The sequence below is a fragment of the Ovis canadensis genome, chromosome 1 (genome assembly GCF_042477335.2).
Source record: "Ovis canadensis isolate MfBH-ARS-UI-01 breed Bighorn chromosome 1, ARS-UI_OviCan_v2, whole genome shotgun sequence".
Taxonomy (NCBI): domain Eukaryota; kingdom Metazoa; phylum Chordata; class Mammalia; order Artiodactyla; family Bovidae; genus Ovis; species Ovis canadensis.
Genome location: NC_091245.1, coordinates 99636716 through 99659781, shown reverse-complemented (window position 1 = coordinate 99659781; position 23066 = coordinate 99636716). Strand labels below are relative to the sequence as shown.

At 46.8% G+C, this 23066-nt stretch overlaps 1 protein-coding gene across 2 annotated transcripts; it reads left to right on the top strand.

The window, feature by feature from the left end:
• Window positions 1-1403: 1403 nt before the first annotated feature.
• Window positions 1404-22838, top strand: ACP6 (acid phosphatase 6, lysophosphatidic). Of its 2 annotated transcripts, XR_011259690.1 has the most exons (11): window positions 1418-2112; window positions 10068-10196; window positions 10317-10447; window positions 11247-11326; window positions 14987-15074; window positions 16422-16554; window positions 17511-17611; window positions 20463-20558; window positions 21827-21992; window positions 22235-22384; window positions 22641-22838. XR_011259690.1 is itself a non-coding variant. In XM_069602588.1 (10 exons), the coding sequence occupies exons 1-10, from the start codon at window positions 1894-1896 to the stop codon at window positions 22782-22784; spliced, it is 1287 nt and encodes a 428-aa protein (XP_069458689.1). In that variant the 5' UTR covers window positions 1404-1893; the 3' UTR covers window positions 22785-22838. The 2 variants fall into 2 exon arrangements, 1 of the variants encoding a protein (XP_069458689.1); XM_069602588.1 differs by lacking the exon at window positions 22235-22384 and having other exon boundaries at window positions 1404-2112.
• The last annotated feature ends 228 nt before the right edge of the window (window positions 22839-23066 follow it).

The window sequence follows — 23066 nt, the reverse complement described above, 5'->3', positions numbered from 1 at the left end:
AGCATCACGTGTACTACAGTCCATGGTACCAAACCTAGATTTAGTATCTCTGTCAAATTGCAGTTTTAACCTTCCCTAGAAATGTAATGTTAATGGACCAGTCTGGAATTTTCTGGTTAAGCACCAGTAAGTTAAACTGTCACAGGGTCCCTCTCCATCAACTCCCCCATCCCCAGCTGAAGAAGAGGCAATCTGCATGATAAAACCCTTGCCAGTTCCTTTCTCCTCCCTCTTCCCAGTAGGGGAATCCTTTTTTTCTTTCATTACTACCTTCTTTTCTTTTGTTAATACTTTCTTGCTCCACCCTATGAAAAACCTTCCATTTTGTACAACCCCTCCCAGCACCCTTCTAGTTGCTAGATGGGGTGCTACCCAATTCATGCATAGTTGAATAAAGACAATTAAATCTTCAAATTTACTCAGTTGAATTTTTTTTTTTTTTTTAGTGTCAATATACTCAAGACTCTCCTCACAACTTGACCTTTGCCTTGAGGACACAGATGTGTCCTGTTCAAAGACCTGGAACAGAAGTTTGGAGCTGCAGTATATTCCTGAGAAACCAGACCAGCAGGTGGTTTAGGCTAGTTAAGGTACTTACTCACTGGGACATCTACAGACAAGGCCTGGATTTTTCCACAAGAAATATTCTGGATACAAGTAACGCATCAATGGGCTTGAACTTCTATACGTTTGGAATGATCTAAACCTCTTTAAACACAGAAGTGGGATATCAAATGATTAAATATAAAGCCCCCACCCACCGTGTAGCCAAGAGTAATCATTCAGTAAGTGGTGTCTTGGCTCTTAACTCAGTAACTTCAACTTCAAGAAAGTCTTCTATGCTCCCTAGACTCCAAATAGATGATCTACATTACCCAATTCTATCTACTCCTTTCTTCATGTCTCCTACCCAATCAGCCTGGCAAACTCGCCAATTTATTACCACACACTGGCAGCCCTGCCCCGGAGACTTGCAACCTGCTAGCCCGAACGCTGCGAAATTTACGGTCGGAGTTCTCAGGGAAATATTCCAAAGGAAATAATGCCAAAATAGGGTTTCTAGGGGTGAATGGAGAAGGCAATGGCACCCCACTCCAGTACTCTTGCCTGGAAAATCCCATGGACGGAGGAGCCTGGTAGGCTGCAGTCCATGACGTTGCTGAGTCGGACACAACTGAGCGACTTCACTTTGACTTTTCACTTTCATGCATTAGAGAAGGAAATGGAAACCCACTCCAGTGTTCTTATCTGCAGAATCCCAGGGACGGGGGAGCAGCAGCAGCAACCTACGAAGCTAGGCCCACGGCGGAGTGCGGGGTAACACCTCCAGCTAGCCCACAGCGCGCAGCCTTGTGGGAGTTGTAGTTCTCGCAACTCAGAGTCCCCGGACAGGCTTCACCACGGGACTCGTTTTCCCGTGCTCCTTTGCGCGGGTCCACTTGGGGCAAGTCCCTGGGTAGGCGAGAAAGTGGCTGGCAGCTTTCTTATAAAAAAGTGGAGTTCAGCGGTCTTTGTTAATGGAGCTACTGCCACGGAGGAACTCAGGGCGTGTTTCTGTCCCGTCAAGAGTGCTGCAGGCCGAACTTGAAATACAAGTTTAAGGTTCCCTAGAGGACGAAAGATCAGGAGCTGAGCTCCCGGCTCCCGGTATCCCCGCCCAGTCTGCTGCAGGAGCGGCCAACCCCGACCCGGGTTAAAACTCCCGGGAAGTCGCTGCGCCCGCTTTGGGTCCCCTTCAAAGCTGGGAGTCGTAGCGGTCGCAGCCTGGGCGGCTGGATGTGTGCACCCTCCGGTTCCCGGGAACTTAAGGGAGGCTGCTGAGCCCAGTCGCCCACGGGGGACTTGTATTCTCTTTCTGCACTCACCCCGAAGGGCAGCCGAGGGGTTTCCACCATGATCTCCCGGGTCTTCAGGCTGCGCATGTGGGCCCCCGTGGGCGTCCTGACCTCGCTAACCTACTGCCTCCACCAGCGGCGGGTGGCCCTGGCCGAGCCTGGGGGGGCGGACGACCAGAATCCTGTCGACCGAAGCCTGTTGGAGTTGAAAATGGTGCAAGTCGTGTTTCGACACGGGGCGAGGAGCCCTCTCAAGCCGCTCCCGCAGGAGGACCAGGTGAGAGAGACCAGCACGGTTGGGGAGCGAGAACTGTGTGGCCAGCTAGTGGCGGGCCAGGGTCTTTGCCCCAACGCACACCACCTTTGGAATTTTACTCACGGAGCGGGAATTCGGACTGGGTCCTGACGAAGGGAAAACAGTGTGAACAAAGGTGCTGATCATGTACTCCCAATCCCTCCCAGCCCCCTCGGACACCCGGATTGTGGGGCAGCCCGGAAACTTTCCATGGCTGTAGCCCAGCTAATAGTGTGCTTCCCTGGGTGCGTATAAATTGCCTAGGGATCTTGTTAAAATGCGGATTCAGTAGATGTGGGAGACTGAAACTCTATATTTCTAGTGAATATTGTGGGAACTTGAGTACAAGGGTGTAATGTAGTTCTGACGATTTTAACGTTTGTCAAAGAGTTGCAGGGACCTTTGTGACAGGAACCAACCAGATTGGGATTACAGTGGACAAGAGGTTAATAATGCCTTTGGGAAGGGACCTCCCTGGTGGCTCAGTGGTGGCTCCTGCCAATGCAGGAGACAGGGATTCAATTCCCTGGGTGGGGAAGATCCGGGCAGAAGGAAATGGCAACCCACTCCAGTATTCTTGCCTGGAAAATCCCATGGACAGAGGAGCCTGGCAGGATATAGTCCATGGGATTGCAAAAGAGTTGGAGACTTTGCGACTAAACAACAAAACCAACACCACTTTTGGGAACAGATTTTACCTCAACTTTCTCTCCGGGTTTGCTGGAGACCATTTGAGATCCTGAAGATTTTTTTGGTAACACGTGCTGTATCTTGGGGCTCTCCTTTTTCATTCTGGGTTCCTAAACTTACTGTAGAAGGGATCTGAGGTAGGAAAAAACAAAATTAATTGACCAGTCTTAAAATCCACCTGGTTTTGCTCAGGATAATTATGATTAAAGTACAAATAACTGGTTTTGAAGATGATTACCCTTTCTGGATTTTATTCTTGGGGAGACCCAGTAAAGATCTCTTTCATAGCAGGCAGGCTGTGATTAAAGAATTGTCTTCCTAATGAAGATAAATAGGCAACCTGGAATTCCCAGGCATCTAGGTGGCAAGCTTGCCTGTGGGTGCTTTTGCATTGCTGGTTCTCCAGGTTGATGTTGAAGCAGGTTCAGCAGGATGTCCAAACTAATATTAGGCATACTCATGACAGTTGCTTTTAAGAAGTCCTCAGGGTTCTACAACTCCCAGTGTACAACTGAAAACCCAGTTTTTAAAGCTGGCCACATGTGAAATCAAACCTCAAAGCACTTCCCACATAATAAATCTTTGTAGGCACTTAAATTCTGTTATCAAGTTTCTAGTTAGCCTTTCTGTATGGCCATTCCACATTCTATCTGGAACCTGAACTTCACTCTTTTCCTTCTCTTTCTTATTCAAATATTTGGATCTTTTCTCAGTCTCTTACTTTGCCTTTTTATTGTTAGGTCACTAAATTTTCCTTCTAGTTTTGTACATAGCCCATCTCTTGTGTACTCCCCTTTCTTCTCCATTTATTCTTGGTACAGAATTGTTGTTCAGTCGCTCAGTCATGTCCAGCTCTTTGCGACCCCATGGACTGCAGCACATGAGGCTTCCCTGTCCTTTACTATCTCCTAGAGCTTGCTCAGACTCATGTCCATTGAGTCGGTGATGCCATCCAACCTTCTTATCCTCTGTCATCCCCTTCTCCTCTTGCTTTCAAATTTTCCCAGCATCAGGGTCTTTTCTAATGAGTTGGCTCTTTGCATTAGGTGGCCAAAGTATTGGGGCTTCAGTATGAGTCCTTCCGATGAATACTCAGGATTGATTTCCTTTAAGATTGACTGGTTTGATCTCCTTGCAGTCCAAGGTACTCTGCAGAGTCTTCTCCAACACCACAGTTGAAAAGCATCAGTTCTTTGGTACTCAACCTTCTTTATGGTCGAACTCTCACATTCATACATGACTACTGGGGAAACTCACAGCTTTGACTAGACGGACCTTTGCTGGCAAAGTAATGTATCTGCTTTTTAATATGCAGTCTAGCTAGGTTGGTTGGAGAAGGCAATGGCAACCCACTCCAGTATTCTTGCCTGGAGAATCCCAGGGACGGGGGAGCCTGGTGGGCTGCCGTCTGTGGGGTTGCACAGAGTCAGACATGACTGAAGTGACAGCGGCAGCAGCAGCAACTAGGTTGGTCATAGCTTTTCTTCCGAGGAGGAAGCGTCTTTTGATTTCATGGCTGCAGTCGCTATCTGCAGTGATTTTGGAGCCCAAGAATAAAAGTTTGAATGTGTAGGCCTGGACCTCTTTCAGACAGTATATGTGTTCCCTGAAGGAACCAGAAAAAGATTTAGAGTCTTTTAGGGCTTTCTCCGGAGAAGGCAATGGCACCCCACTCCAGTACTCTTGCCTGGAAAATCCCATGGACCGAGGAGCCTGGTAGGCTGCAGTCCATGGGGTTGCTAAGAGTTGGACCCGACTGAGCGACTTCACTTTCACTTTTCACTTTCATGCATTGGAGACGAAAATGGCAACCCACTCCAGTGTTCTTGCCTGGAGAATCCCAGGGACTGGGGAGCCTGATGGGCTGCCGTCTATTGGGTTGCAGAGTCGGATACAACTGAAGCGACTTAGCAGCAGCAGCAGCAGCAACAGCAGCAGCATCAGGGCTTTCTCGTGAGCCACTGGGTGTGTGATGGGTATCTTTGCCTTATGTTGGAAGGGGCAGTTGTAGCTAAGGTAGAATGCCGGCTTCATTCATCTTCTGTTTTTGTAGCCACAAAATATGGTGCATTTGAATCCTTGGTCTCATTTTGCAATTAAATAAGGCACATTTGCACTCAGACCTCCTCACATTTTCAGATTTTATGTAGATGCACTGAACGCCTTTAGTTATTCTGTATAAAGTCTTGTGCATAAAAGCAAGGGGTATAACCAACTTTTATTCAACTTAGTCTATGAGCAGGTGTCATCAGCCTCCTGTGACTTGTTTCTGGCTATTCTATCAGGATTTTGTTTCCAAGCTCCAGTAGGATAGAGGCTGTTAATGGGATTTTCTAGTCTTCCTGATTCTACTATTAATTAGAGTCAGGAAGCAGTTCTAAAACTAAAATTGCCTTTGGTAGATGTTTCCAGACTTCTGACTGGTTTATAAATAAACACGTGACAAGTCAATGCATTCATTATCTTACAAATCCTTAGAAAATATCATTGTTTAAAACTAGATGTTTTATTGAGTTTTTTTTTTTTTAATGATTGAATGACTGATAAATTAACCTGTCTTCCTGAAAGTATTGTATCTGTGCTCTGGAAATAAAACTCTAGAACTTGATTGGTCATTTTTTCCTGATTGTTGGATTAGATCCAAAGATAAATTTGACCCTACTTTTGGAATTCTGTCAGCTTCTCTCTGTTTCATGGCAAGATAGCCCCCAACCCAGGAAGACTCCAGTTTTTAGAAAATAAAGTCCAATGCGTTCAGACTCCACAGTTCATGAAGACATTGCTACTAAGTCACTTCATTCGTGTCCGACTCTGTGTGACCCCATAGACAGCAGTCTACCAGGCTCCTCCGTACCTGGGATTCTCCAGGCAAGAACGCTGGAGTGGGCTGCCGTTTCCTTCTCCAATGCATGAAAGTGAAAAGTGAAAGTGAAGTCACTAGTCGTGTCTGACTCTGTGTGACCCCATGGACTGCAGCCCACCAGGCTCCTGCATCTATGGGAGTTTCCAGGCAAGAGTACTGGAGTGGGTTGCTGTTGCCTTCTCTGTTTGAAGACATTAGAGTCCATATTTATTCTATACTGTAAATGAGCCAGGAAGAATAATGTCAGGTGGGCTGGGAAGGATGATGTCAGTATCATTGTCGATTAACACTTATTCAAAGCTCAGCTAAGATAAGTGGTTTTCAGGAAGCATTACCTAAAGGATGTGCAGTCAGTCCATTAATTCCTGTGCAGTGGTGGTTCTTAACCTTGGTGGGACATTGGATTCAACTGGGGGGAACTTTAAAAAATACTGAAGCCTAGATCTCTCTCCCAGAGATTCTGATTTAATTGACTCAGAGCATCCAGTCATGATAAAAGCTTCTCTGGTGAAGCTTATAATTATCTAGACTGCTGCTGCTGTTGCTGCTAAGTTGCTTCAGTCGTGTCCAACTCTGTGCGACCCCATGGACTGCAGCCCACCAGGCTCCCCCGTCCCTGGGATTCTCCAGGCAAGAACACTGGAGTGGGTTGCCTTTTGACTGAGTAGCATTTAAAAAACTGAGGCCCCATCCCTGGGAGATTTGGACGTGATTAACCCATGCGGGGCTCAGGCATCAGTAACTTAAAAAAATTTTTCCAGCTATAGTAGTGTGCAGTGTGTAAGCTTTCAAATCGTTAGTTTATTCTGAAAACTACACCTGGAAGTTTCTGTTTACTTTTATGTAGATTTTTTTTTTCCCCTTTTACCTGGAATGTAACATATCAATCCCTGTATAGTATTGTCTTCATGGAAATGTGCTTTGGTGAGATGCTATCATTCCGTGTCGAGGGAACAATAAGAAACAATCCCAGAAAACTCATTGCTGTGACTACTGAAAAGATGTTCATTATATTACTCTATCCTCTTTATGAGGACCCTTGGGAGGAATTTGTCTGTTCACTTGAGAAATGGTGTGCTTCTCCTGTACAGTTGGCTTGCTTTTATCTTTAAGCTTGTCTAGCTGATCAGGTTTCTCCTTTTACATAAAAGCCAGAAAGCTTAGTGCTGAATCTTTTGGCCCACCTACAATAAGTATATAGGTCTTCACAGCATGTATTAATGTTTTTTGAGAAACTTTTGCTTTATCCATTTTTTTTGGTCACTCTACTCACTTGCTTTTGTTTCTTTTCGACTTTGAATTGGTTATCTTGGGAGTTCCGTCAGTCCAGAGTTAGGATTCCATGCTTTCACCACTGAGGGCACAGGTTCAATCCCTGGTCAGGGAACTAAGATCCCACAAGCCTCGTGGTGCAGCCAAAAAATAAATAAATAAATAGGTTATGTTGCTATATTTTAGGTATTGCTACCACCTACTTCAAGTTAGTTCTTGAAAATGGAGTATAAATAAATAAAATTATAAAGTTACTCTTTGCTACTGACTCTGGACTGAAAAACAGGAGCAAGAATGACAGTATGTATGTGGGATGGTCACTGTGTATGGAACTGATGTATCATCCATTCTTGAAAGTCTGAAAACGTGTATTTTAGACTTGACGTGACCTAGCCCTCAGGAGTCATCTCCTAGGAGAACCAGAGGTCCTCTGTTGGTGGATACACCTAACAGGAGAAGACTTTTTAGTGTGGCTGAGCAGGCCTTATGGACCGGGTGTCAGGACCTGTGCTGAGACACTGGACTTACATGGATGGATAATTCAGTCTCAACTATAAAAAAGAAACGAGTTTACAGTGTGATGAAGAAGAGAGACAAAACGGACTCCAGTTATGGGAATATGCTGGGAATGCTGGAAACTCAGAGGAGATATCTCAGACTTAAATTGTACAAAACTGAACTCAGTTTGTTAACTGTTCTTCTGTCTTGGCCTCAGTTTTAGTCAAGAAGTACCTCCATCACCCCTTACCACCTCACGCACCCAGACTCCAAATCAAAGTAATTTTTTTCTTTATTCTTTCTTGTTCACCTACCAATATAGCCTCCAAAAAAAAAAAAAAGAAGAAGAAGAAGAAAAAGCTTTTATCTACTTCCTTGCCAGGATTGACGCAATGTCTTGAATTCTGTTCTGTTGAATTCCCTTCTGTTCTGACTGCCTTTCAGTTCAGTTCAGTTCAGTCACTCAGTCATGTCCAACTCTTTGCGACCCCATGAATCGCAGCACGCCAGGCCTCCCTGTCCATCACCAACTCCTGGAGTTCACTCACACTCACGTCCATCGAGTCAGTGATGCCATCCAGCCGTCTCATCCTCTGTCGTCCCCTTCTCCCCCTGCCCCCAATCCCTCCCAAGATCAGAGTCTTTTCCAATGAGTCAACTCTTCGCATGAGGTGGCCAAAGTACCGGAGTTTCAGCTTCAGTATCATTCCCTCCAAAGAAATCCGAGGGCTGATCTCCTTCAGAATGGACTGGTTGGATTTCCTTGCAGTCCAAGGGACTCTCAAGAGTCTTCTCCAACACCACAGTTCAAAAGCATCAATTCTTCAGCACTCAGCCTTCTTCACAGTCTAACTCTCACATCCATACATGACTGCCTTAGATGAGCCCTTAAGTGCTCGCTGGCTCTCGTACAGACATCTTGAAATTGGCTTTTTCTGTGTTGAGTCTTTCCAATTCAGTTGTGATCTCTCTGATAGCCTTCAAACCATTCTGTAGAGCCTGTGGGCTAAAGGGATGCTGAGTGACTGGGGCTGAGTTCCCTCTCCTGCTTCAGCTAGAGAAACTCCAGGCCTTTTTATGGCTGAGTAATATTCCATTGTATAAATGCACCACAACTTCTTTAATCATCTGTTGATGGACATCGAGGTTGTTTACATGTCCTGGCTATTGTAAATATTGCTGCTCTTTACAATGGCTATTGTAAATATTGAGGTACGTGTATCTTTTAGAATTGTGGTTTTCTCAGGGTATATGCCCAGTTGCAGGATTGCTAGGTCACATGGTAGATTTATTCCTGGTTTTTTAAGGAATCTCCATACTGTTTTCCATAATGGCTGTATCAGTTTACATTCCCACCAGCAGTGCAGGAGGGTTCCCTTTTCTCTACATCCTCTACAGCATTTACTGTTTGTAGATTTTTTTTTTTTTTAATGATGGCCATTCTGACTGGTATGAAATGATACTTCATTGTAGTTTTTATTTGCATTTCTCTAATAATGAGCAATGTTGAGCATCTTTTCATGTATTAGTAATAAGGTTTTATGAAGCTTCCCTGGTGGCTCAGTAGTTCCAATGCAGGAAAGAAGGGTTCAATCCTTGGGTCAGGAAGATCCCCTGGAGAAGAAAATGACAACCCACTTCAGTATTCTTGCCTAGCAAATCCCATGGACAGAGGAGCCTAACAGGCTATAGTCCTTGGTGTTGCAAAAGAGTTGGACACGACAGAGCATCTAAAAACAACAACAATAAGGATTTATACTCTAATAATAAGATAAAAGAAGGACCAGCGGAAGTGACATTTTTTTTCTAGCCAGTGATCCACAGGGTTTGGGGTGGAAATGGGGGAGCAATGGGAAGAGTCAGGTTTGAGTTCTAGGGATTAGAATTGGGGTAGCCTTGAGAGTCATAATAAGTTGAGAAGAGGAGCTGGCATATGGAATTAGAAGGAAAGATTTATTTTTAAAACTGAGTCATCACATCCGACTCAATGAGTTTAAGAATTTTGTGGGCTGTTGGAGTTTTGAGGCCTATAACTACTTGTTATGTTTTGAAAACCAGTACAGTTGGGGCAGGAGTCAGAATCTGGGGAGTAAAGGAAGATGGTAAAAAGTGAAAGTTTCTTAGAGGGCAGCTACTTGTTTGAGAAATTGGATGAAAGGAAGAGATATACGTAGTAGTTCAAGGGGCATTAAGTAGAGTCTTTAACAAGGGGCCACAAAACCCTGCAGGTTGATTCCTTAAAAAATCTTACAAATATATGGTCACTGAGATTGTATTATATTCATTCATTCATTCACCAAGTATTAGGTGCCAGGCCCTCTGGCCACTTCTCCCCTTTACTTCAGTCTGGGCTTGGTGCCAGAATAGACCCTCAACAGTGAGTACTAGTGTGGCAATTACAGGACCTGGGCTGAGGATACCTGGAATAATAAATTGCAGTCATTTCTTCCCTTAATTGGAGCTAGAGTTGAAGTTTCTTTCCTTCTTCCCATCCTTCTTGGGAAGGTTGCTCGTATAGCATCAGTGTGATTCTAGCTATGTGCTGCCAGATGTTAACGCTCTTAAGTTTCCAGAACCTTTTAAGCAATGTGTTGTTTTTTTGTGCTCACCGCAGGTAGAGTGGAAGCCCCAGCTATTAGAGGTCCCACCGCAAACTCAGCTTGATTATACAGTCACCAATCTTGCTGGTGGCCCGAAACCACACTCTCCTTTCGACTCTCAGTACCGTGAGACCACGCTGAAGGTGAGCGATGCTTTCCTGCTCCCTGAAGCGCCTTGCAGAGCTGTGATGGTCTGCCCTGGGCTGGGGTTCTTTAGCAGGCTGTGAGATTTCGTCATTCTTCTCTCCCCTCCCACGCCTCAGGGGGGCATGTTTGCTGGACAGCTGACCAAGGTGGGCATGGAGCAGATGTTTGCCCTCGGGGAGAGGCTGAGGAAGAACTACGTGGAGGACATCCCCTTTCTTTCGCCAAACTTCAACCCACTGGAGGTCTTGTGAGTCACTTGAGAAAGGAATATAGCACCCAGTGTCAGGTCTTAAGTGTGAGAAAACCTGTCCTCACCCTCTGTGTGGTTCCCACTCTCATTCGAGGTAGTCTAGGTGGAAATATGAGAGTGATCTGGCTGCAGCCTGTCGCTCCGTTGATTGCCAGGGTTGATTTGGCTCATCTGGCTAGCTCGGCTGGTGTCCCCTTCCTCTCTCACTGCTCCGCACGTATCCCTCCTGATGCTGCGTGCTCAGTCCAGAGGATGACCTTCCCTGAGAGAGGAGAACCGTTCTTCGATCGAGGGTATACAAGAAGCTGTGTTCCCTTGCTAGAACCTCGTAGGCAGTCTGGGGACAGTTACCCTAATAGGATAGGATTCGGAGAACAAGTGGTCCCTGGAGGTCATGTTCACTGGCCCTCAGGTCCCTTGGACAGCCATCCCACAGAGAGAGAAAGGGTATTTCCCAGCCCTCTAGCCCCCTTTTGGGGCTTTCCTGGTGGCTCAGATGGTAAAGAATCTGCCTGCCGTGCAGGAGACCAGGTTCGATCCCTGAATTGGGAAGATCCCCTGGAGAAGGGAATGGCTACCCACTCCAGTATTCTTGCCTGGAGAATTCTATGGACAGAGGAGCCTGGCAAGCTATAGTCCGTGGGGTCGCAAAGAATCAGGCACGACTGAGTGACTAACACTGTAGTAGCTCCCTTTACGTAGTTTAGAAAGCCTGTGAGTGCTCTGTGGAATAAGGTAGTGGGCAAGTGTAAATCTTCCTTCTATGAGTTTCTCTATGTTTTTGTTTTGTTTCCAGCATCCGTTCCACTAACATCTATCGGAACCTGGAGTCTACCCGCTGTTTGCTGGCTGGACTTTTCCAGCGTCAAAAAGAAGGTTCGAGTTCAGGGTCTACAAGTCAGCCCCTGTCCCTGAGGTGCCTTTTCGTCTTGCTTCCAAAGCCCCGCCCTCTCTTTCTTGATGTCTGTCCCCACCTGGGTCTCTCTCCTCCTGCTCCTGGGGCCTCTCTGGTGTACCAGCTGTGTGGTGGGCCCCTCCGTGTCTGGCCTGCCGCTGCACCTGCCAGCCTGACCTCACACCTACACCGACATGTCAGCTGCTCCGATGCACCCCTGGCTCCTGACTTTTTCTCTCAAGTGTCTACACAAGCTGCATAAGGTAGCTGCAGCCAGAGTTTTTCAAACAATACTTGGGGCTTTTTGTTTAGTTGAGACACTGCTGGAGAGGAAAGAGAGTAAGAGGAACTCTTCACTGGGACCCAGGCCTGCTGCCACGGCCCTGGTCTTGGTGATAATTCACAGCCTAATCCAGGTGGTGGTAACAGTTTACCATATGGCCTTTCCCAATTCAGGAAGTCTGTTGAGTTTGGGTTTTGACATATTCAGCCAGTGAGTGATCACACTAGTGGGTTCTGCAACTTTCCACCCTCAAGGACTACGTTTATTATTTTCCCTTATGGATCTCATGTATTTGAGGGCTTTTGACTATCAAGTGAAGCTGCATTTGGTCGTGAATTTTAATCGATTCAAATTTACACTTAATTACTGGTCTGAGTGTCAGAGCATCATGACCTCGCCAATATTAAAATACTCAAATGATGCCATAAGGCAAAAGTTCTTGTTACTTTGTTTAACTTCTTTAGCAGTATCTCAAATTGAGGTAAAATTTCCATCAGGCTTTTAAAATATATGTAAGATACAGAACCTCCAGACCAAAGGAGGCTGGCCTTGCCCCTAGCTGGTTTGGGTATGGCTGCTAATTCTGGCTGACATTGGCTGAACACAAACAGCCTGAATAACAGAGTAAACAGGATGGCCTGCTCCTTACCTTTTGGGAGCCCCTGAGCTTAGGAATAGTCTACGGTGCATGGCCTTCTGAAAACTGTTCACTTGCTCAGCTTCTGAAAGGCAAATGTCCTGTCCCCAGAACCACCTAAAGTATAAGTAATGTAGAAAGGGTGTTTCTTGGTAGCAGCCTGATCTACAGGCAGGCCTCAGACTCAGGCTGCCCCAGGTTTCCTGCGAGGAAGGAAGTGGTATCATCACCAACTGCTGGTGTGGCCGCCTGGGTAGCCGCTCCCTGCGCTGGACTCAGCCTCACACTCCAACTTGACTTGTGACCTGGCTACTTCCTTGCCTTGGCCATTATCATGGGATTTGGATAATACCAAAGAACCCCACAAGGTGCTAACATTGGTGCGAGTGGTTCAACTTTGGGATATTGTTTCAAGAGTAAAATTGTAGTGAAGTCCAAGAAGGTTTTGAGTAAGCTCCAGAGAATCAGAATGGTGGGGAAGGGCTGGAGGGTGTTGCTCTATATCATTTGGTCATTCATTCCTTCAACACATATCTGAGTGCCAGCTCAAATATACCTTATTTATCGTAAACTGAAGGTCAGTTATCCAGACAGTCATGGCAGGTACCAGGTAGGAATTACCATGTGTTAAGTAGAGGCTTAAATCAGAGTTACTATTATTCTCACATTTAAAGGACTCACTGTACATCAAACATGGTTCTAAGAGCTTTGCAGATACTGACTTAATTCTTGTGATGACCCTGTGAAGTAGGTAGCATCTCTATTTTTCAGATAAGAAAACTAAGGCAAAGGATAAAGGACTGTCTGAGGTACACAAAGCTAGTAAATGGAGGAGCTGGGATTCAAATTCTGGCAGTCTGATTTCCCAGTCCATACTTTTCACTGTTGTGCCATCTTGCTTCTCAGAAGACTTGGGTATCTGGAGAGGGCCTCTGATCATGAGGTCTGTTTTACGATGTGTTCTGCAGAACTCCAGGATTCTTCAGAGGGGTCAGGATCTACAGAAAAGGAGTGGGAATGGGGCATGCAAGTACACTGTGCTTCAGACCCCTACCTGGAAGCCCTCAACCCCTTTCCTTTTATTACCTTATTTCATAGTGGGAGAAAAAAGCTCCCACTGCTTTAGAAACAATTGGAAATTGCTGATACTAGTCTCACCCCTTCGATTTACATGTGAGCCCCAAAGAAGAGAAGTGACTTCCCAAAGTCATCCTGCTGGTTGGTTGTAGATTCGGGGCTAACCTCATGACACAGTCTGATTTTCTCCTCCTGTCCAGACCAGCCAAGTGTGTGTGACTTCTGGTATTGTGCTCCAGTCACGGTAGGCTGCTCTTTAATCCTGAGGTTTTGACTATCAGTAATTTGTTTGGGAATGGTAGGTCTTTGGGGTTTGGATTCACCTGAGGGCTTCCCAGGTGGCGCTAAAGAATCTGCCTGCCAATGCAGGAGACGCAAGAGATGTAGGTTTGATACCCGGGTTGGGAAGATCACCTGGAGTAGGAAATGGCAACATACTCAGTATTCATGCCTGGAAAATTCCATGGGCTGAGGACTTGGTGGGCTATAGTCCATGGGGCTGCAAAGAGTTGGATAAAACCGAGTGACTGACCACATAATACAGCAATCATTCCACAGATTGACCTCAGTGAATTCCATAAAGCTCCTCTGCCATCAGAGAAGAAGAGGGTTGAGCTGTGTAGAACAGGACGCTGGTGCAGAGCAAAGCATGGAAAGGTGTTAAAGCACCTCCCTTGGGCATTGACAGGAGACAAGGGTACCTGTCAACTCTGAGCAGGAGCAAGCTGCTGTGAGGTGTGTAAGAAACACTGTCTGTAGTCTAATCTATGCTTCCTGCTAGTGCATGTAGAAGCCTGGCTTTTCTTTTGGGCAAGGCCATGGGGTCTCAGAGGATTTGTGACCTTGTGGGCACCTTTCTCAGATTGTTTCATAAGTCACCATATTGGTGTATGCAGGCATGCATGCATGCTAAGTTGCTTCAGTTGTGTCCGACTCTTTGTGACTGTATAAACTGTAGCCTGCCAGGGTCCTCTCTCCATGGGATTTTCCAGGCAAGAATACTGGAGTGGGTTGCCATGCCCTCCTCCAGGGGATCTTCCCATCCCAGGGATTGAACCCGTGTCTTACTTCTGCATTGGCAGGAAGGTTCTTTACCACAAGTGCCACCTGGAAAGCCCATATTGGCTTATAGGGTTGGACTTTGCAAAGCAAGAAAATCACCTTGTTCTGCTAAAGTAAGGGATGGCCCATTTGTTAGCATCTCCGAGTGCTGGTAGTATCTTGAGGCAGGCTTTTTTTTTTGGAATGCATCATAGATGTGCCTGGAGTAGGAAATAGCTACCCACTCCAGTATTGTTGCCTAGAAGATCCCTAGAGGAGCGTGGCAGGCTACAGTACATAGGGTTGCAAAGGGTCACGACTGAGCATGGATGTGCCAGTCTGATCAGGTCTGTGCCTTCTCCAGGATACAGGTAGCTCAGCAGGAGAGGTTGTGCTCGACAGAACTGGGCTGCTGTGTGCTTTCTCAGACCCAGGGGAGCTCCTGTTGGCAAAGCCAGGACATTCACTGTCCTTAAGGAGTAACCTGGATGAAGGCCTCTGGAAGTAGCTCCATCTGTGTATACAAAGAGAAGAAGTGGGTGGAGCTGCTGGGAAGAACAAGCTGAAGCCTCTTCCCACCTGTGCTTCCCACCTTCCTTCCAGGACCCATTGTCATCCACACTGATGAAGCAAGCTCGGAAGTCTTGTACCCCAACTACCAATACTGCTGGAACCTGCGGAAAAGAACCAGGTAACTGCCTCTGACTCACGTTCCTTAGGGTGGGGGTACAGGCAGCATTATACCACCTCTGCCAGCAGACTGGCTGTGCCAGTGGATAATGGATGGGAGAGATGGCATTACTTGGGTCTGACATCAGCTGTCTAGGATGGGAGGCAGCTGTTGCTCACAGGACAGGCTCATGGTGAAGGTACAGGACATCCAGGGAGACCTACACGCTGGGCTGAGAGATGGTGTATACAGCCACGCGTGGGGCTTCACCATTTACCAAGCATTGTCCTTTGTATTCAGTCCTGGGCTCTCAGATGGGGTAACTGAAGAAACTTATGGAAAAGATGAGTAAGCCAGTCATTAACTGCAAATCTGGATGGGCACGCCAAAGAAGACACAACGTGCTGCTGTGTAGGATAGATTGGTTTGGAGCTGATGGCACTATTCAGGTTTCAGGTATTTTGAGACTGCACTTAAAATATGTAGAGTGTGTTCCCCAGAAGAAGTAGACATGTTTTCAAGCAGACCTGGCCATGCTTGCATTGTTTTGGGTATAATAGAAGGGAATGCTGGAATGGGATTTGGAAAATCGATTACTCTAGCCCAGGTATGTACTAAGTCAGTTGGCCTAGTAGAGTTTCAGTTCAGTTCAGTCACTCAGTCCTGTCCGACTCTGCGACCCCATGAACCACAGCACGCCAGGCCTCACTGTCCATCACCAGCTCCCGGAGTTCACCCAAACCCATGTCCATTGAGTTGGTGATACCAACCATCTCATCCTCTGTTGTCCCCTTCTCCTCCTGCCCTCAATCTTTCCCAGCATCAGAGTCTTTTCAAATGAGTCAGCTCTTCGCATCAGGTATCCAAAGTATTAGAGTTTCAGCTTAAACATCAGTCCTACCAGTGAACACCCAGAACTGATCTCCTTTAGGATGGACTGGCTCTCCTTGCAGTCCAAGGGACTCTCAAGAGTCTTCTCCAACACCACAGTTCAAAAGCATCAATTCTTTGGCGCTCAGTTTTCTTCACAGTCCAACTCTCACATCCATACATGACCACAGGAAAAACCATAGCCTTGACTAGACAGACCTGACACAGTAATGTCTCTGCTTTTCAATATGCTGTCTAAGTTGGTCATAACTTTCCTTCCAAGGAGTAAACATCTTAATTTCATGGTTGCAATCACCATCTGCAGTGATTTTGGATTTTGTAGTTTACGTATCTTTAAAATGACAATTATACTAGCTAACCCCAATGAGTTGTTGAAAGTTAAATAAGATCCTAAATGATGAATGAAATATATTTTGTGAACTTAATAACCATACAGTATAAAGAAATATAAGGGATAACTTTTTTATTTTTCGGCAGAGGCCGGAGGCAGGCTGCTTCTTTGCAGCCAGGGATCTCAGAGGATTTGAAGAAAGTGAAGGAAGGGATGGGCATTGCCAGTAGTGATGAAGTGGACTTCCTCGTCCTACTGGACAACATGGCTGCTGAGCAGGTAGGCTGGCTGTCCTCCTTGAGCTCTGGGAGGGTCAGGGGAGCCTGAGCAAGGCTTGGTGGGCTGGCTCCTGAGTTAGAAGCGGGTGGAGGCCTCCTGGCTTGGAGGCAGCTGTGAAAGCACTTGCTGGCAGAATGGACCTGGGAACGGGGGGGTAGGGTGGACTCCTCACCAGATTAGGAGTGTAGACATTTTAACTCTTTACCAGAGTTTCTTGAAGCATATTCACTGGAATACCCATGATGCAAGTGTGTATAATGTGGGCAGGCAGGGCTGGGGTGGGTGGTGAGTAGGGAGGGATTGTGGTCTGAAAAGTTTGGAATGCCTCTTTATTGTGTCACTTTTTGGAGAGTCTGTATGCACGTCAGCCTATAATCTTTAATTCTGTTTTTCTCAAGCTTGGCCCTAGAATCTTTTTTTTCCTAATAAATACTGATGGCCACACAATGGGAAATGCTGCTCCAGATTCAGAAGTCAGACACCCAAAGGCTATACAGTCTGGATCCTCCTTCCTTCTCTTGTGAAGATGACAGTGTGCCTTGAAGGCAGAAATGCACCTTATGCTTACGTGTAAAATAGGTTTAAGGTTATAAAACAAAAGAGTTGATAAAGTATTTATATGGCATACTTTTTAGAAATCATTTTGGGGATGATGAAGGCCGAGTAAAAATTTATTAATTCCTTGCCTTTTATTTATTTATTTATTTATTTAGCTTAAAAGAACACAAATGTTTTTTACTTTGGAGTAAATGAGTATCAGAAAGAGAGGAAAAAACAATTTTTCTCTGGGCCTTCAGATCTGGAGGAATAGCTTCCGACAGGCCTTGGGGACATAGAGTTTTGAGCCAGTCTCTCTCTGAGAGAAGACAGTCCCCTTGGACTCCATGGAAGCGGATCGGCCGCCAGGCCCATTGGATGAGCATTTCTTTCTAAAACTGTACCCATGGCCCTTTCAGGTGCACAACCTCCCGAGCTGCCCCACGCTGAAGAGGTTTGCATGGATGATTGAGCAGAGAGCTGTGGACACAGCCATGTACATCCTGCAGTGGGAAGACAGGTGAGGGGGCCTCTTCAGCTGCCGGCATACAGTCACGCTTGGTCAGGCCTCCCAGAGTGTGGGGAAGGGGACTCGTCAGGCCTGCTCATACCTGTCAGCTGGTGTCTCTGTGTGCAGAGGCTGAAATCACCCCATTCTGCTGGCCTTCTGAATAGAGTCGGCCCTGGGTCCTTCCATTTCTGGAACAGGGATGGTGACGTAGTGTTTTCATTCACTGTTACACAAAACTGGGAGCTGCCACTCGACCAAGTTTCTCTCTCTCTTTTTAAAGTATTTATTTTATTTTTATATATTTATTTGGCCATGCCAGGTCTTAGTGGCAGCATGTGGAATCTAGTTCCCTGACCAGGGATCAAACCTGGGCCCCCTGCATAAGGGAGCATGGACTCTTAGCTACTGGACCAGCAGGGAAGTCCCTTGATTGAGTTTCTCTTAATCACTGACTTTTTCCTTTGCTTTAAGTTTCAAAACATTGGGAGAATGAAGGAAGAATAATTATTGCTCATTTTATTAATCATATTACAGTTTATAAATAATTTTCCTGTTCTTGCCATGAGGTTGATGTCATTATCCCTGACAAGTCCAAGTCCTGGCTTTAGAGATGGGGAAACGGGGCCCGAGAGATGTGGGCCACCTTGCCTAGGCTCAGCTAACAAGAGGTGGAGGCAGGACTTGAACCCAGATCTTCTGACCACCAATCCTGTATTTTCTCTGTTTTACTGGTATTTAGGGCTCTCTTTATAGAAGGCCTATTTCCCGACTATCAGAATGGAAGGTATCTCTCTTCCCAAATATAAAAAGCACTTTTTAATGGTTGGTTCAGAGCATGCAGCTTGTACTCAGAATAGATGACTTGGCAAGAGAGGGGAGTATAGAGGGGAAGTCCTGAGGAAGAGAAGTGGGAGGAAAAAGCCGCTAACGTTTCAAGAATTTGCTTGATCTTGCATCATAGGAGCCTCTGCCTGCTTTTCTTCCGCTCAGTCAGTGCATCCATTTTGCACTTGCCTCAGGCTCCTGGAAGGTTCCAGCCACACCCTCTCAGCTCGCTGCCACTCCTGTGACTGACCACCTTCCCTCATCTTTTCCTGAGGTGGCTCCACTGTTCCTTCCCTTCCACCAGCACATACTCGCACGTATCTGTCCTGGCTGCGCTGCTCGCTGCTGTGTGCTCAGGCGCTCTCTAGTTGCAGCGAGGCTTGCTCTCTGGTTGTGCACGGGCTTCTCACTGCGGCGGCTTCTCCTGTTGCAGAGCATGGGCTCTAGGCGCACGGGCTTCAGTGATTGCCGCACCAGGCTCAGTAGTTGTGACAAACAGGCTCAGCTGCTCTGCAGCATGTGGAATCTTCCTGGACTAGGTATTCAACTCATGTCCTCTGCCTTGGCAGGTGGATTCTTGTCCACTGTGCCACCAGGACAGTCCATACACACATGGTTAATAAATATATTAGGCTTTGCAGGCTGTGCATTATCTGTTGTGTCTGTTTGTCTTGGCCCGTGGAGCATGAAAGCAGCCATAGATGATACACAAACAAATGGGCACAACTGTGTTCCGGTGGAACGAGTTACAAAAACGGGCTGCTGAGTTGGAATTGGCCCACAGGTGTTGTTTGCTTTCTCCTGCATTTTAAACAAGATCTGGGTCCAGTCCACTTTCTTTTCCATTAGCCCTGGTTTCTTAAAACTGATATTTCTTCAGGAACAAATGGTTCTAGTTCATAATGCCATACAACTTGCCTTGGCCTGCACGAATTATTTGGAAAGTATACGCTGCTTATAGTATTGATTGCCTGCTGCTGCTGCTGCTGCTAGGTCGCTTCAGTCGTGTCCGACTCTATGCAACCCCATAGATGGCAGCCCACCAGGCTTCCCTGTCCCTGAGATTCTCCAGGCAAGAACACTGGAGTGGGTTGCCATTTCCTTCTCCAATGCATGAAAGTGAAAAGTGAAAGGGAAGTCGCTCAGTCGTGTCCGACTCTGTGCAACCCCATGGACTGCAGCCCACCAGGCTCCTCCATCCATGGGATTTTCCAGGCAAGAGTACTGGAGTCGGGTGCCGCTGCCTTCTCCATTGGTTGCCTACTCTTCAGCTATTGCTTCAACTTTCCTTGATTTGTAAAAGTGGCCAGTCACCATGAATAAGGATTGGTCTAAGCCAGTCACGGCAACTCTTTTTGTCAGTGATTGGGTTCTGGGGATTCTGGGAAAGATTTTCTTCTCTTGGATAAAAAGTGAGAGTCACCCAAACCAAGCCTTTTTGCTGCTTACTAGCCCCCATGTTCCTGCTTTGTTTGTTACTTCTCAAATGTGCTTTGAGTTGAGGTAACCACCTGTGATCATGAGGTGCCCATCCTGAGAATGAAAGTGGTAGAGCCCCAGTGCCAACCCAAGGGCTCTAGTGCTGGACTTGTTAAATAAATTAAGAAAAGTCCTTATGGTCTCAACGCCAAAGAAGGGGAGCTGACACAGAGGAAGTGTAGTTCAGGCGATTTCCCTTCAGATCGTTCTTCTAAGGCCCTTCTGGAATTCCAGGAATTCATTACACCCTGTCCTTCCCAGTTTTGGCCTCGTTCTCTATTGCTTATCCTGGTTGCCATCCCCTCACCCCTCCCATCTCAGCCACGTTCGTACCAGGTCTGTACCCTGCTGCTGTTTACAGTCTCGGCGCACAGAGAGCCCTTGGACATAAGGCAGTGCTGCTTCTGCCCTTACTGCCTGTCTCTGTCCTTCTTGCATTCCCCACCTTTTCTCAGCTCTCTGACTGGGCTCATGAGGTTCCAGGGGGCAGAAGCAGCCTGCATCCCTTGTGTGCCCAGTGCCCACTGGGTACTTCAGTACCATTTACTCACCACAGGGAGGGCCTTCAGATGGCAGTTGGCCCATTCCTCCACATCCTGGAGAGCAACCTGCTGAAAGCCGTGGACCCTGCCACTCCGCCCAGCAAGACCAGGTACTTGGCCGAGGAGCTTGGCTTGGCGTGACTGAGGAGGGTGGTGGTGGTGGGGCTGTGGCTACAGGAAGGGAACCCAGGTTCTAGGAGGGTGAGAACCAGACTGTCGGTAACTGAAAGTAGATATTCGAGGCCATGTGTCCCAGAGACATTCACGACATTTCTACCTTTCTTCCTGACACATCTGTCCTACCATGTTTCTAAATTTTCGTTTTAGTAGAAAAGAACCCTGAATTAATTTTTCCATTTTTTAAAACTAATTGAACATGCATCCAGTGGAATAAGTAATTAGGACATCACAACTCTGGGAGGATGGACAGGGAGGTCTGGTGTGCTGCAGTCCATGGGGTCGCAAAGAGTCGGACACGACTGAGCGACTGAACTGAACTGAACTGATTTGGTATTAAAATAGCCCCAAACAATGATAGTTGCTTAATAGATTGTTTAAACACCTTCACTGAGTATATTGGAAGAAAGGATTTCTACTGGGCATTTAAAAATATTGGAAGTGGCTTGTGAACCTCCATAGCCACTTTTGGGGTGACTGGAACTCTAGGTTAGGGACCATGGATTTGGAATGTGTGTCCAAGGCACTTGGTAACCAAAGTGTGGTCTGTAGATAAACAGGTTCACCATCACCTGAGATTGTTTGATTTTCCACTGTAGCCTGACCCACTGAATCAGAGTCTGCCTTTTAACAAGACTCCCAGGTGGTTTGTAAGCCCCCTGATATTGGAGAAAACACTTTGCGGCCCCATGGACTGAATCCCACCAGGTTCCTCTGTGCGTGGAATTCTCCAGGCAAGAATACTGGAGTGAGTAGCCATTCCCTTCTCCAGAGGAAACTTCCCAACCCAGGGATCTAACCTGGGTCTCCTGCATCGCAGCCAGATTTTCCCTCTTTGAGTCACCAGGGAAGCCCATCTACGCCCAAGGAGTTTTTTGATTTTTTCCCTCACATTTATTTATTTGGTTGTGCTGGGTCTTCATTGCAGGACGCAGGCTTCAGTAGTTGTGGCACTTGGGCTTAGTTGCTCCATAGCATGTGAGCTCTTACTTCCTGGACCAGGGATCAAACCCATGTCCCCTGCACTGCAAGGTGGATTCTTAACCACTGGGCTACCAGGAAAGTCCCTCAAAGGAGATTTATACCAGGCTCAACTGATTTCTAGATGTCACCTGGTTTCCCCACTCAAAGGAGGCAGGTGATATCCTGGCCTCCAGCATCCTGCGGTGAAGAACTATGGAGAACTGTTTTCTTCTTGCAGGAAGCTGTATCTCTATGCAGCTCACGATGTGACCCTCATGCCTCTCTTAATCACCCTGGGAATTTTTGACCACAAATGGCCCCCATTTGCTGTGGACCTGACCGTGGAACTCTACCAGCACCGGGAGTCTAAGGAGTGGTTTGTGCAGCTCTATTACCGAGGGAAGGTAAGACCTCTGGGGTGTGGCTGGGAGGTGGCTGGGCCACGCGGCCCACCTGGTTTCACACCAAGTCGCCTGCTTGGGCCCAGGGAGTCTCCACTGGTACACGAGCTCTCTGGATCCTCTCATGGCTGTGGCCCAGGGGTAAGGCAGAACTGGGTCCGTAGTGGCAGGCTGGGGCTGGAACCGTGTCCCGGTTCTGCCACAGAACCCTTCTAACAGCAGGACCACCCTTCTCTTCTCCTGAGGGTCTCTCCCAGGATGTAACTCCTGACTGCGAGGCCTGTTTGGAAGTTAATGATGAGGTCTTTGGGAGGTGATGTGTACTGTCAGCACCTCTGGTGCCGTGGCCACTGCAGCAGGCTGCTGTCCAGGGCAGAGGCTGAACGCTCCCTAAGGTTAGACCTTTAGCCTTCCCAGGGGTATAACATCAATGTGTCTTCCAGTCAGTTCAACCAACAGTTATTGAGTGACTTTTCATGAGCAGGGCATAGTGCCTTTAATCTGAAAGCTGACTGATTAATGGGGGGTTCTTGGCTGATACATGTGTACATACACATCTGATTGGGTCAAAGCCTTTCAGAACTCTGGACATAGCTGAAAACAGCCAGACAGGGTCCCCAGTGCCCCTGCTGAGTTACGTCTCTTCCATAGGAGCAAGTGCCAAAAGGTTGCTCTGACCGGCTCTGTCCACTGGACCAGTTCTTGAACACCATATCAGTTTATACCTTAAACCCAGAAAAATACCACATGCTCTGCTCTGAAGCACAGATGATGCGACTTGGAAATGGAGAGTGATTGGTTTGTACAAGTGAGATGTCTGGATTTTTAAAATAAAACACCTTTACACAATGCCTCCTGCTGTTTGGTTTGGGGAAGGCAAGAACAAGGGTTAATGGACTTTAACATAAGGTAAGGGTATTTCTTTCCTATAGGTATATTAAGGTCTCTTCTTGAAAGGAAAAGGGTATAATGTTGAGACCAAAAGGATATATCCTATTTTGTGGCTTGATTTCCATGGCAGCTGCCTGTGACATGAGGCTTCCCTAGTGGCTCAGATGATAAAGAATCTGCCTGCAA

What these genes read in the sequence shown, in the direction of transcription:
- ACP6 (XM_069602588.1), top strand. Translation starts at nt 1,894, where the DNA reads ATGATCTCCCGGGTCTTCAGGCTGCGCATGTGGGCCCCCGTGGGCGTC. An exon ending in AACCTGCGGAAAAGAACCAG is followed by an intron (nt 15,075 to 16,421) that starts GTAACTGCCTCT and finishes ATTTTTCGGCAG; the next exon opens with AGGCCGGAGGCAGGCTGCTT. An exon ending in ACAACATGGCTGCTGAGCAG is followed by an intron (nt 16,555 to 17,510) that starts GTAGGCTGGCTG and finishes TGGCCCTTTCAG; the next exon opens with GTGCACAACCTCCCGAGCTG.